Raw genomic sequence first — 12,551 nt, forward strand, 5'->3', positions numbered from 1 at the left:
GTAACAAAGATAAATGGACCTGATAATTAGCATAATTGAGCTATATATCCAAATGATATTTTATATCATAACTTTTAGTATAATCGTAACTGTGTGCAGATTAGCAGCAGGAGAATATAGGACAAACAAGAAACTGGCCAAGGGACAGAGGATAAGGGGTGACAGCAAACTATGAAAGGAAAGGTGCAACAAAGCAAAGAGCCACACTGATCATGAAGGGGCAAAATCTTTCAGAGTCTGGAAGGAGAGAGGTCACGTTTCCAAAAGAAAACCTAACAATTATATTAATCTGTGATCAGCCATTTGAATAATAGGGCTGGACTACCCATGGAGCAAGATGCTGCAGATTAGTAAAAGTAGGGACATATCAACATGAAGTCTCCTCCACACTTTTACATTCTTTCTTACTTTCTCAGTTTTGAAAAAGCAAAACATCTGTGGGAGCTAAGGAAAGGGTATAGATTGTTTACTTTATGACTGTTTATATACAAAGATTGGTATCTGTATTACTTACACCTACAAGTAATTTCCATGATCAAAACTGCAAAATTTAAGTAACTATAAGCACAATTTTAAAGCATATTCAAGGCTTTTTTTAAGAAGCCCTTTAACAATAAATGATTACAAGAAGAAAATACCAACAAGTTCTTTCATTTCTGGAGGGAGACCAAACCAAATGGATTAAGTACAGGACACACCAGAACAGAATAAGAGATAATTATAACACAACACAAAGATATTAACAGATAAATAAATTACAGTTCCTTTTGTAGCACTGTGCATCTCTGTGGTAACCAGAGAGATTATAATGATCTAATCAAATACAGCTTTCTATTGCTACAAGCATAAATAAATCAGTCTGAAGTAGAAAACATGCACATGTTGAAATGTAAAGAACTGGAAAATATTTTCCATAGCTCTATGGTGTCTATATAGCTCATATAGTGTCTATAATCTCTCACCATCTGGAAAATGTTAGATCTAGCATTTATTTAGAGTACACAATTTTCATTATTTATAAAGGAAGCTTCCTAACAAAAAGACGAGTTTGTGCTTTAAATTTTGTACAAATTAACAATACGGGCTGCTATAGTAGGATAATAAATGGAATATTCATTTCCCTTAACTTGAGTATATGTTACAATGCATTTTATAGGAAACACACAAAAAATTAAGCAATGAAAATATTCTCCAAAGCACGCTGTACATGCCTACATAGAACATGCCACTTTGGAGAAATGCTTGGACATGCATATAAACATTCACGAAATAGATTGTGGAGGTTAAGCCTTTTCTGTACAAATGGAAACCTAGGCACAGACCAGCTTGAGTGGATGCAATTTTTTCAAACTTTGTCAAGCGGTTCCTCTAGATTGCAGAACAGCTACAAAAGGTGCTAGTGTTAATGGCTCCTGGGCTACAGATTGCTTAAATATAAGAACAAGAAGGATGATGCCACTCTGTAACAGATAAGACAAGGTGCACCAGTACTTTGATGAGCAGAGGTGACAGATACAACCATATCTGGAGAAAGAACCCACCAGTCAAATGTACTGCTGAGACAGCAAGACTCACCATATGTGAAATTTGCCTCTTTGAAGCTTTCTGTATATTCTTCACAAAACACAGGGTTTTGTGTATAGAGTAAAATAAAAAGACCCTAGAAAATATGTTCAGCCTCTGTGACTCTGGTTTAATTTCCTTTGAGAAACTGACCTACTCTAAGACCCCCACTGCTGCCACATCTGAAATGGAGACCTGCCTCACTGCAGTAAGAAAAGGCCATCCCAAAGCTCTGAGAATTAGAACTCTATGGCCCAGTGCTCTATTCTGTAGTAGTAATTTCATTTTACTATACGCTGATTTACTGAAACTACATCAGCTGAAAACTGGGGTCACAAAGCAGAGAGTTAGGCCCAGAGGCAAAAAAAGGAAAGGAAAAGTTGAAAATTATATCATAAAACCAACCACTCAACAGAAGTCAGGAAATACTGTTTCAGCATTATGAGGGACCTGTTAGACTCACATCTAGGCATCTGTCTAAAGTGAAGCACATCACAGTAATAGAAGAAAAGTCTTGAAAAACACAATAACTTTGATAAAGAATATAAGAGGATTAATTAACACAGAATAGCAGGAAAAAATCTCAGCTAGTGCTCACTACAAAAGAAAATGACCTTTCAGAAAATAAGTGATTGAAATCTTCAAATTGCTAACAGGGTAACTTTAGATAAGCTCTATAATCAAACAGAAAACTCTGCAACATGGATGCATGGATGAAACAGTTGAAAAAAGGGAGGTAAAATGTTTTCAGGCAGAGGTGGGGAGATTCTAAAAGGCTCCATGAAAGACAGATATTAAAGCAGTATAACTATGTTAAAATGACATATCAAAATATATAAAAAATACTACAGGAGTCACTGAGCAGTCAAGTGTACAAGTACCAAATTTATACTTGCTCAGTCCATAAAAATGCTACTACTGCTGCCTCTTGAGATGTTATCTTGAGGCTTCAGGTGTTTTTTTAAGTCCCAACTCCAGCTTCTGGCATCTATTGATAACATGAGAACATGAACTACTGGGAATAAAGCGGAGAGAGAAAGGAAGTTTTGTTTGCCTGGTTATGAAGTAAAGGTAACCTGAGGGCATACTAAGGGCAACAGAATGAAAGTTAGAGAACCGTTTTTTCCAGACTTCTTACTCTGGGCACCTGAATCAGGGTTTCCAATATAGAAGGTTGGTATATTCCTGATCATTCACCAATGGTAAGAGCTAGCTTGGCTGCTATCTGCAAGCACAGTATATAATTCTCATTTCCTTCTGAAGAAGTAATGTAATGTACAGAATTCAGTGACTTATGACATTTTCCTTTGGAAAATATAAACAGTAAGGAAGCATCGCAGGTTTCTTTGCATTAAAGACTAAGTTAATATTTTGATATGTTTTGGGAGAAGAAGAAAATAATCCAAGTAGGATTAAAGAATTTACCGGTGAGAATAAGAAAATGAAAGTTTTCACTGCAGAAATATTGGTCTTTTTCTGCTGACTTAGTATAAACTACCGTCCCATTGTCAGTTCTTTTCAAACTAATTCTAATAAGAGAAAAGTACAGTCATTGTTTTAGAATTCTAGTTAAGAGCAGATGAATTCAAGATAAATATACTTATCACTTATTACTCAAAGTACATTAGATAAGCTTCCTCCGCATTACAGCTGTCCGAGCCTAATGACACTGGTGTGCCTACAACAGCACATTAGTTTGAATCAAGAAACAGAATTCCTTGGTTGGCCCTCCTTACTTCTTTCTGGTTTGCAGCATGGAGTGGTTTTAGAGCAAAAAACTAGATTCTTTTTGGATGAAACTAAACCAGAGGATACGTTCCAGGAACACAATGACGACAATCTTGCCACAAATTGGCAGTCAGTCCGTGGGAACAGACTAGAACAAGCCCAGAGTAACTTCCCCCTAAACACACATAATGAGGACATTGGACCCTTAGCTCACTGGATTTTTAGCAACAACCGCTTCACTGCGCAAATCCACTCCCATCAGGCTGCTAGTGTAAACAGACAAATTGGCCAAAGAACACAAAACCTAGAGAGACGGTAAATGATATACAACATTAAAATTGTCAAACTGCTTCTATTCAGTCCTCCCTTAATGGTGGTGATCCAAGACAGTAGAACAGTATTACACAGTACTGCTCCAGGTTCTGCCTTTTTTCCATATGACATGCCCAGTTGAATGAAACAGTCATTTTGGCTTGATTTGTTAAACAGCAAGATTGAATCTCTGTCATGTGGTTTTATCACTTGGTATTTACTACCCGGGTTGCACAAATAGTGTTTGGTGTTTTGCCATGACAGAAGGGTAAAGATACAGATTGGTGCAGCATTAAGGCTAAAAGGGAAGAATTTCTTAATGGCTGATAGTGGTTAAGAGGGCCTATCTTCCTCAGAAGTGGTGCGTATATTATTTGAGAAAACATAAATACAAAAACACTATCAGGTGAAGACATTTCAATTAGAATTACAGTTCTCAGGCTTTCTAATCTCCACTATTGCTATTTGGAGCAATATTCTAAAAAATATATGGGAATATTGTTCATAACACGTAAGAAAATTATCAGCTTTGAAAAAACACACTTACTAATCAATTTTACAATAGGAAAGAGAAGCTTGACTATTTACCTACGTAGTTGGTGCCTCCTGAGTGATTAAACAGGGATACAAATTTTGTAGAGATAATGCTTGAGTCATTACTATTTGCTTTGATCATCTTTTGCACTATTTCAGTCAGTGGGCACATTCTAACCTTTTTGTATTTGCCTGCACATTTCTCCAAGTGGAAAAGAAATCTAAATCTTTTGAGCTGGAATTTTTCCTGCCCCAGCCTCAATATTTGTCTTTTATCTCAAATCAGTACACTTATTCCTTCAATTATGTGAACAAGAACAGGCCAGAATTCCCCATTGATATTCTCATTTGAAGTTTATGTTCACATAAACAGAACAGTAAGAAAATTCAACACTCCTTGTATCATGCACCCCTTTAGAACAAAATTTCAGCCATATCTGAAGACAATCTATGTTAGGTTATGTGATAAAAGTCGTCTGCACACTCACAAAGGAACACAGACAGATATTGGCGGGGGGGAATCCAACTAACACCCTGCTCTGGCTTCTGCCAGGCCCATCACAGGAGCCATCAGCCCATCTCCACAAGCACAGGGGCACAAGGGCAGGTGGGAACCCATATCAAGGACTCAGAGAAAGGGACACCCTCTCCCAGCCCCTGCAGGGCTGTCCCAGGAGGGTCTCAGTCCCAGTGTCCAGGCATGAAAACCATCACGACAAGTCAATTCTGGAGTATCTATCGGACTGCTGGGGTTTGCTGCCTAGGGGTGTGGAACACAATATGGGACAGAGGGGAAGAGCATTTTGGGATTGCACAGGACTTATTATGGGATGTTTAGGGGATGAACCAAAGGCAAGGAAAGAGATGGATCTAGGTGATTTGGGGAGGAACGAGTGTGGGAAAATAGAGGGATCAGGGGATCAAAAGAGCTGGACATAATTAACAGTTTGCTGGCTGTGTCCTGCACTTAATCAGTGCAGTCTGTTCCATCTTCTTATTAATTTGCTTTCTAACTCTTCTTCTGGGTGAAGGACTCTCTGTTCTCTGTGTGTGTATGCATGTGTGGGTATGGGGTCTGAGTGCCAGCAACTGGACTGGGACTCAGTTGGGGTCCTGCATGACAGCAACTGTAGAGACTGAAGGGAGTGAAATTAAGTGTCAGCGAGTGGAGCGGGACCAGGGGTTAGAAGCCCACCTGTCTAAGTGCAAGACAACATGAGCAGCTGACTGTTGGAGGGACCACAGGAGTCCCAGCCAGCTGCCAGAGACACTATGGGGTATGGGTGTCTCTAGGGGTGAGACCTGCTGGGACGTATGTGCGTCGCTAAGTGCGAGCAGCTCTGTGTGTGCATGTGCGTGTGTGTGAGATGGGCTGCAGCCTCAGGGGCTCGTATGTCCAGGTGCCAGCAACTGGGGAGACTGGGATCCAGGGGCAGTTGCTGAGCAGACGGAGTGTGTGAGCCCAGCTGCTGGAAGCATCCACCTTGTACATATGCATACACATATATATTCCCACTAGTGGACCTCCATCCTGCTTAGCCAGAGAGACAAGCGGGGTGAGGCTGCTGGTGCTGTCGGTGTTTGTGCGACCACTCTGTGTGTCTGGGTTATCTGTGCAGCTGGACATGTATATATGTATATATATGTGGTATATGCATGTGCTCTCTCTGTGTGTGCTGACTGGGAACACACGTTCAGCCTCACCGCTGGCTGGACCTGGGGCCATGCAGCTGCGGCATCCTCACCTACACTGAGCTGCCAGATCTGGTCTGATTTCCCTAACACTCCTGTGTTGTCATGATGTTATAAAGCTAAATCAAAAGCATTCAGAATAAAGCTTCTATCTTATTTTCATTGTGACACTTAAGATTTACCCTGTTCAGGACATGATCACTAATTTCCAATACCTATCACTTAGAAAATAGTTGAACAATTTTTCTTTGATTTTATGCATCACAATGTAAGCAGGGGATGAAACCAAATCAAAACAGCAACAAATAAACAGTTCAATACTTGTAAATTTTGGTAAACTAAAAATGTCTGGAACTGCCAGAAAAAAAGTGAGACTGAGTAGAAGAATCACAGAAAAAAACAGGCTGGAGCAGACCTCCAGGGATCATCCGGTTCAACAGCATGCTCAATTCAGGGACAACTTCAAAGAAAGATCAGGTGAAGTTTTTTAAATCTCCAGGGCTGGAAAAGCAAGAGAGAAGATGGAATAGGAAGAGGAAAAGGAGCCACAGACCTAGAAGGCTTGGCAGTGGGGAAAAAATAAGAAAAGAAGGGAAGACAAAGGCAGACATACATTGGAGGCATAAGAAACCTGAGTTACGTATGGAAGTTGAGACTGGTGTGATGGAGAGATTGAGAAAGAACTGAAAGCATCACTTGGAGTAGGAGACCAGATGAGTGTCAGTTTTTTGAAGTAGCTGAAGGACAGTCAGAAAAACTAAAAGGGGAGTTACTAAGGTGACAAATCTGGATGGAAAAGAAGGGATTTCAGAGAGGAAGGTAAAGAAAAAGCTGACAGAATCAGGAAATATACTTAAGATTTGAAGAACAGAAGCTGGAAAAAAGAAAAACAAGGAATCAAAAATCAGCTCCAAGGTTTTGGGTCCCTATTGGGTGCATAGTAGAGTTTGGCTGGAGAAAGGCAGAAAAAGGATAAGGGAAAAAATACCCTTTCTTCTAAGAGAGAAGTTGAGCAATAAAGTGAGTGTTAAAGAACAGCAATTAAAAAACCATTGCCTTCTGAGCTTAGTTTATATTTGTCCATTTTGTTTGAAGTTTCCAGCACATCACTTTTATAGTTAAGCAAATTTAATACCACTAAAAGTACCAGATTGCATTGAAAGTACAGGATACAAATTACTAAATCATATCAGATTATCATTAAGTAATAAGTAGTACATCGTTTGTTCTGCTGGAGAAAGTGAATTGATGTGGTTTGCCCAGTACTTGTAAGCAATTAGCTTTTAAATGGGAAATGCAAATGGATAGTGTTTCATTTGCTTGTTCTTGAGAAACTAAATAGGAAATCCTTGGGAGGCCTTGCTGAGTTTATATTGATGTTCAATTTAAAAGTGCCTAAAATCAATAATTAATTTGTAAAACTTACAATTTCAGGAAATTTCCAAATCCTTTCTAATGTATCTTTTCTTACAAACTTGAAACATATATTTTAATAAAGATAAAGTTCCTGCGAAAGCAAGGTAAGATGCAGTAATATAATGATTAAAAAGTAAATAAATGTGCTGTTTTAAACATATTCCCAGCCTTTGATGGAACTGACTTGATTTTTCACATACAAGTACATAAATGGAGTGCACCTGCCAGAATATTAGTACTTTTCTATGAATGGGTATTTCAGACTGCATAATGCAGATTTGAGTTATTGATGTTGAATTAATTGTTCATACAACTTAATTGGCTTCCGCACTATTTTTCTATTGCACCAGTATATGATATTTATGTCACTGTAAGAAGTGGCATGTGGTACTGTGGTATATGTTAATGATCATAGGGCCTGGTTCATCCTGATCAGTCCCAGGTTTTGAAATCTCTTATTGAAGTCACCAAATACTCTGCAGAATAATCTTAAAAAAAAAAAAAAAAAAAAAAAAAGAGCAGAGGGGAAATGTGAGCTGGCACATATGTGTTTCTCAGCATCTTCTGGCCTCTGTAATAGAGATCAGTAGTCCTCTGTGGCCTTAAAACCCATCAACAACATTCACACATCACCAGTCTTGATGTTTTTTTCAGAGAATTATATTCTTTTGAGTTGAGGTTTTTCACTAGTTTGATATTTTCTTCTGAAATTATTTGATTGTCACTAAGTGCATAATGACCCTTTTTTTATGTTGAATCACTGATTCCTTGCAATATTCACTGCTTCATTTTGAATACAGTTTGCCTGAATGATAGCACCTGTCTATATAAGACCTACCACTGTCAGACAGTATTGTCTATCAGCTGCATCATTGTCATTCTGTTAATGTAAAGAGAATTCTATAAAAAAATCCTATCATGCTAAATGATAATACTAGCTCCCTATTCCTTTGTAGAGGCCCAGGACTTTTAAAATAATAACTTCATATGATGGGCTATTTCCCGCTTCACTTGAAGAGAACAAAGTGTGTCAAAGCTGTGGTAAACTTTGAAGTACTAAAGTGCCACCCTGCAGCTAACAATTTCTATGTGAATGCCTGTGACTTGAGTCTGATTTGGAAAACACGTGTGTGACGATTCAGATCATGGATTTCTGGTAAAGAATATTTTATGCAGCACAAGAAAGGATGATATCAAACTTGCTAAGAGGAACTGGATGTCACATGACTTTACATACCGTGATATGCCTTGATTTCCTGCCCAATGTCTTGCTCTAAAGAGCAGTATTTGCCAGTGATTTAGGGGCACTCTGAGAGATCAAGAATCTTGATATTTGATCAATTATATCTGATAGCTGGACACAGCTATTATTCTGATTTTGCGAAGGAAAGGAGCGGGGTAAAATGATCACTTCCCACTTTTGTGGAATTAGAAAGTATCTGGAAGGGATTGTTTCACGGTTATGCTGGCTTTTGGGCAGTCTGCCCTGGAAGAAACATGAAAAGCTGTCATATACTCACAGGATATGGCTAGTGAACACATGATCTAAAATACTGAGTACGTACATGGCAAAAGCTCCTTTGTGGGGTTTCTTATTGCCACTTCTCTCCACGTATCACCTTCACCCTTGTCTTCTGCAAGCCAGCACTCTATGGGGAGACAAATCTCTTCATCAGAAGGAGGGACTACTCTTTCAAGTCTGACTTCCTCCAGGTACCAACTGGGATCATTTCCAGTGTTGTCGTGGCCAATGCGGATTTTATATAGCTGCCCAAGATCTCTGAGATTAATCTGTAATGACAAAAACCAAAAAATCCCAGATTTTAATAACAAATTATAATGCTGTCTTTTAGCAATCCTTCTTATACTGGGCATGCAAGCTAAATGTGCAGCTAACGTAACCTGGAGTAATGGGTTTTTTTAGAAAATGAAACCTTAATATACAATGAATCCCAGAGCAATCGAGCAAAAGCATATGGAGTAGTCTGCAAGCGTAATTTTATTGACTCCAGTACCGTATTATTTAAAGTGACTAAAGGGCTCAAACAGCTCAGTTTGTTTTTAGATCTCTTGACAGAATCCAGTTTGTAGTGTTACAATGTAAATCTTTATTTCTAGACAAATACTTTAACAAGCAGAAGTACCTTCAGTCATTGCTGCATGAAATAATATATTTTGCAGTCCATACAGTTACCATCAGCAGAGCCCTATTAACTATTCCTACCTCTTATCAGTCTGCTATGGCCCACTTTTCACTTTGTCTTCTGGTTTTATGTGCATTGGTGTCAGGGTTAACTGTTTCTGTAAGTGCTGATGCCACACTGCAGCAAATTTAAACAATAAAACATGACTATGTCACATTGAATACTGCAGCCCTGAAATAAGAGCCATTTTGTTTTGGGCCGCAGAAGTTTTTTGAGCAATGCTGACAGCAGGAACCTAAGCACAAAAGCAGGGTTAACCATTTTTATTTTCAGTGATGTGTTTGAAAGCTCGTGGTATTGGGAAAAAAAATCACAGAAAAAAAAAGAAAAAATAGTTGTTTCTTTTACCATTATACCAATTTTGTACTTTTTAGCATCAAAACAAAAAACAAACAAACAAAAAACAGATTGACAAACAATTAACACCAACATTGCCCCAGTAGTCCGAATCACCAAAGAGGATGACCCAAGATTTGTGTTTGAAGGTCCATTGTGCCCCAGAGTGAGAGTTTCCCCTTCAATGTTTTTTGCTAAGGAAGACTACAAGGTAATGCTCCTCTTCTCTGTGGAGCTGGGAAACATCAGAGACGCTAGAGACGTACCCCTTTCACTCTTGTTGAAATGTTTTCCTAGTCAATGACACAGGCTAGTGTAACACTGACATTTCTTGGTCATGAGGACCATCACAGAAGAGAGTCTTGCAGCCCTAATTGATCACAATTTCCTTGCATCCCTGAGGCAAGCTTGGCACAATTCAGTCTCATAGGATCATATCATGACACATATGCTAGTGGTATAAAGTCTGAATAGAGTCACACTTTATGGGTGTTCCTGGGGAAAAAAAATCATGTTTATTCTTGGGTGGAAATTAAGGCAAGAATGTCAATGGCAGAGAGCAAATCAACTGTATATAATGTTCTGGAAGACATATAATACAATTAGAAATCTAGTTTCAGCTCCTGTTGTAGTTTTGGGGGTTGGAACAATTCGTCTTGCTGTCAGATCAGATATCACATTGGTCTCTCAGTGGTATTGACTTGCTAACACGTTACTTTTTGCCAATCGGAATCCTGTCAAATGTATGTCAAATTTTGCTCTTGCAGTGAAATGTACATGAAAATACTCTCATAACACGGTAGAGCTAACGATATTCTTTTGCTGACATAAACACTGTATCCTGAGGTTGCTCCTTCATTTCCAGTATTGACCAAATTGCCTTGAACTTCTGCATGACTTGAACACAACCTAGCATTTATAAATCTACTTTCGCAGCCAGAACATTCTGTAAAAAGTTGTAGAGCAAAGTTGACTTTGTTGCCCTCATAAACAACATGCTTACAAAAACCTTAGTCTAGCTGTTCTATATTCTGGCACCACAGCTGCAAAAGTAACATTCCATTTTACATGGAAACAGCCTTTCTGACAGAACTGCAATAAATGGCCATGCAAAGAAAGGATGGGTCCCAGGACTAAAGCATCACTGTCGAAATCAGACAACTAGGTTTTATTCCTGGATCTGCTTTGGGCTTCTTGAGAAACATTACATAATTCACAAGCCCTCTTTGCTTTACTTTCTCAACTATACAACAAGGACAACACTTACATGTCTCTCACAGGGACACTGCAAAGCTCTCTTCATAAATTTTGAGATCCTCAGAAGAAGACACAAGTCCAAAGCTCTGTATTTTTTCTAAAATTTTCTGTTCATTTTGCGTTAGTTGTTATTTTTCCATAACTCAATTGACAGATCAAAAATTATCAACTGTAATTCTCCTAGCTAAGTTAGTAAAGCTAGTGGTTTTGCTCAAGGAGAATGTGATCTCACTTACAGTTACCTAGTCTCTCATATAATCATGCAATTTCTGTTGCCACTAGCGGAAGTTGTGCAGACAGAATAAGAGAGGAATAGCAACAAGCTGCTCAGCAAATGTGTTGTAAATCTACTGAAGAACGTCGTCAATATAATAAAGACATTCCTCCACTACACTGTAATTGGATGTTGCAGGTACTCAAACTTCCTAAATGACAAGGACACACAGAGATGGAAGACTGATGTATTTTGGGATAGCTCTAAATTGCCCTGGACAAACTTGCTAGAGTCCTAGCAACCATCCACCTGAGTTAGCACAATAGTCCCTCAGACTGGCCAGTCCTGCTTCTCAAGGCACACTGCTGCTGGTGAGCACTGAACAGCAGTGTTGCAGCAAAAGCAGCAGCTTGAGGCTAATCTTTGCTGGCCTCTGCAACAGAGCATTGACAAAATCATCAGACATCTAATCTTCAAGCAAAGCACATGGTCAAAGCATTGCAGAGGTTCAAATGTCTGTTTATCAAAATTATTAAAAATTGGTTTGCAAAGTTCCTTTCTCCCTGTAAATTCTTCAGTTTGATATGGTAGAGTTTAGACATGGCTGGAAATTCAAAGTCATAAAATGTAAGAGATAACAGCTTGGGGCTATGAAGCTGCCACTCTGATGTGGCTTACATCAGCCATGTATAGAACATAAATACGACCTAAACTCCTGCAGAGGTAACAAACAAGGGCATGGAAACACAGATATCTCATTGAGGTAAAGGAATCTAGATATCACAAACATCAGATATACTGATCTTCTTAGGGATTGCCTATTAGAGAGGTCTTCTGACAAATGCCAACCTCATGCTCTTCCCAGCGAAAAATTTTACAAAATACTTGAATCATCATTTACAGTTACTTGTTGGTTGACTGTGAAACTCCTTTTGATGCGTCAACCGATTTGTGCCAAATTCTGTGATAAGCTCTAAAGGGGATGGACCTCATACAGATCCTGCTTGAGAGATGATTGCCAGTAGTTTTTAACTTTAACAATATCATTGTGAGTACAATGATAGTAGTAATTCTATTCTCTTTGTAGTATTTTTCTTCACTGTTACAGGCAATAGAGCCAACGAGGAGAGGCGCTATGCTGGACCTTGTTCTCACCAACGAGGAGGGGCTGGTGGGGAATGCGAAGCTCAAGGGCAGCCTTGGCTGCAGTGACCATGAAATGGTGGAGTTCAAGATCCTTAGGGCAGCGAGGAGGGTGCACACCAAGCTCACTACCCTGGACTTCAGGAGAGCAG

At 39.0% G+C, this 12,551-nt stretch overlaps 1 protein-coding gene across 1 annotated transcript in view; it reads right to left on the minus strand.

The window, feature by feature from the left end:
- Positions 1 to 12,551, minus strand: part of LOC127029911 (lipoxygenase homology domain-containing protein 1-like) — a 143,059-nt gene that overhangs the window by 92,994 nt on the left and 37,514 nt on the right. The window contains exon 11 of the mRNA XM_050915731.1: positions 8,811 to 9,036. Coding sequence (XP_050771688.1) covers positions 8,811 to 9,036 — 226 coding nt within the window. The remainder of the gene's footprint in view (positions 1 to 8,810; positions 9,037 to 12,551) is intronic.

The sequence above is a fragment of the Gymnogyps californianus genome, chromosome 2 (assembly GCF_018139145.2).
Source record: "Gymnogyps californianus isolate 813 chromosome 2, ASM1813914v2, whole genome shotgun sequence".
Classification (NCBI taxonomy): Eukaryota; Metazoa; Chordata; class Aves; order Accipitriformes; family Cathartidae; genus Gymnogyps; species Gymnogyps californianus.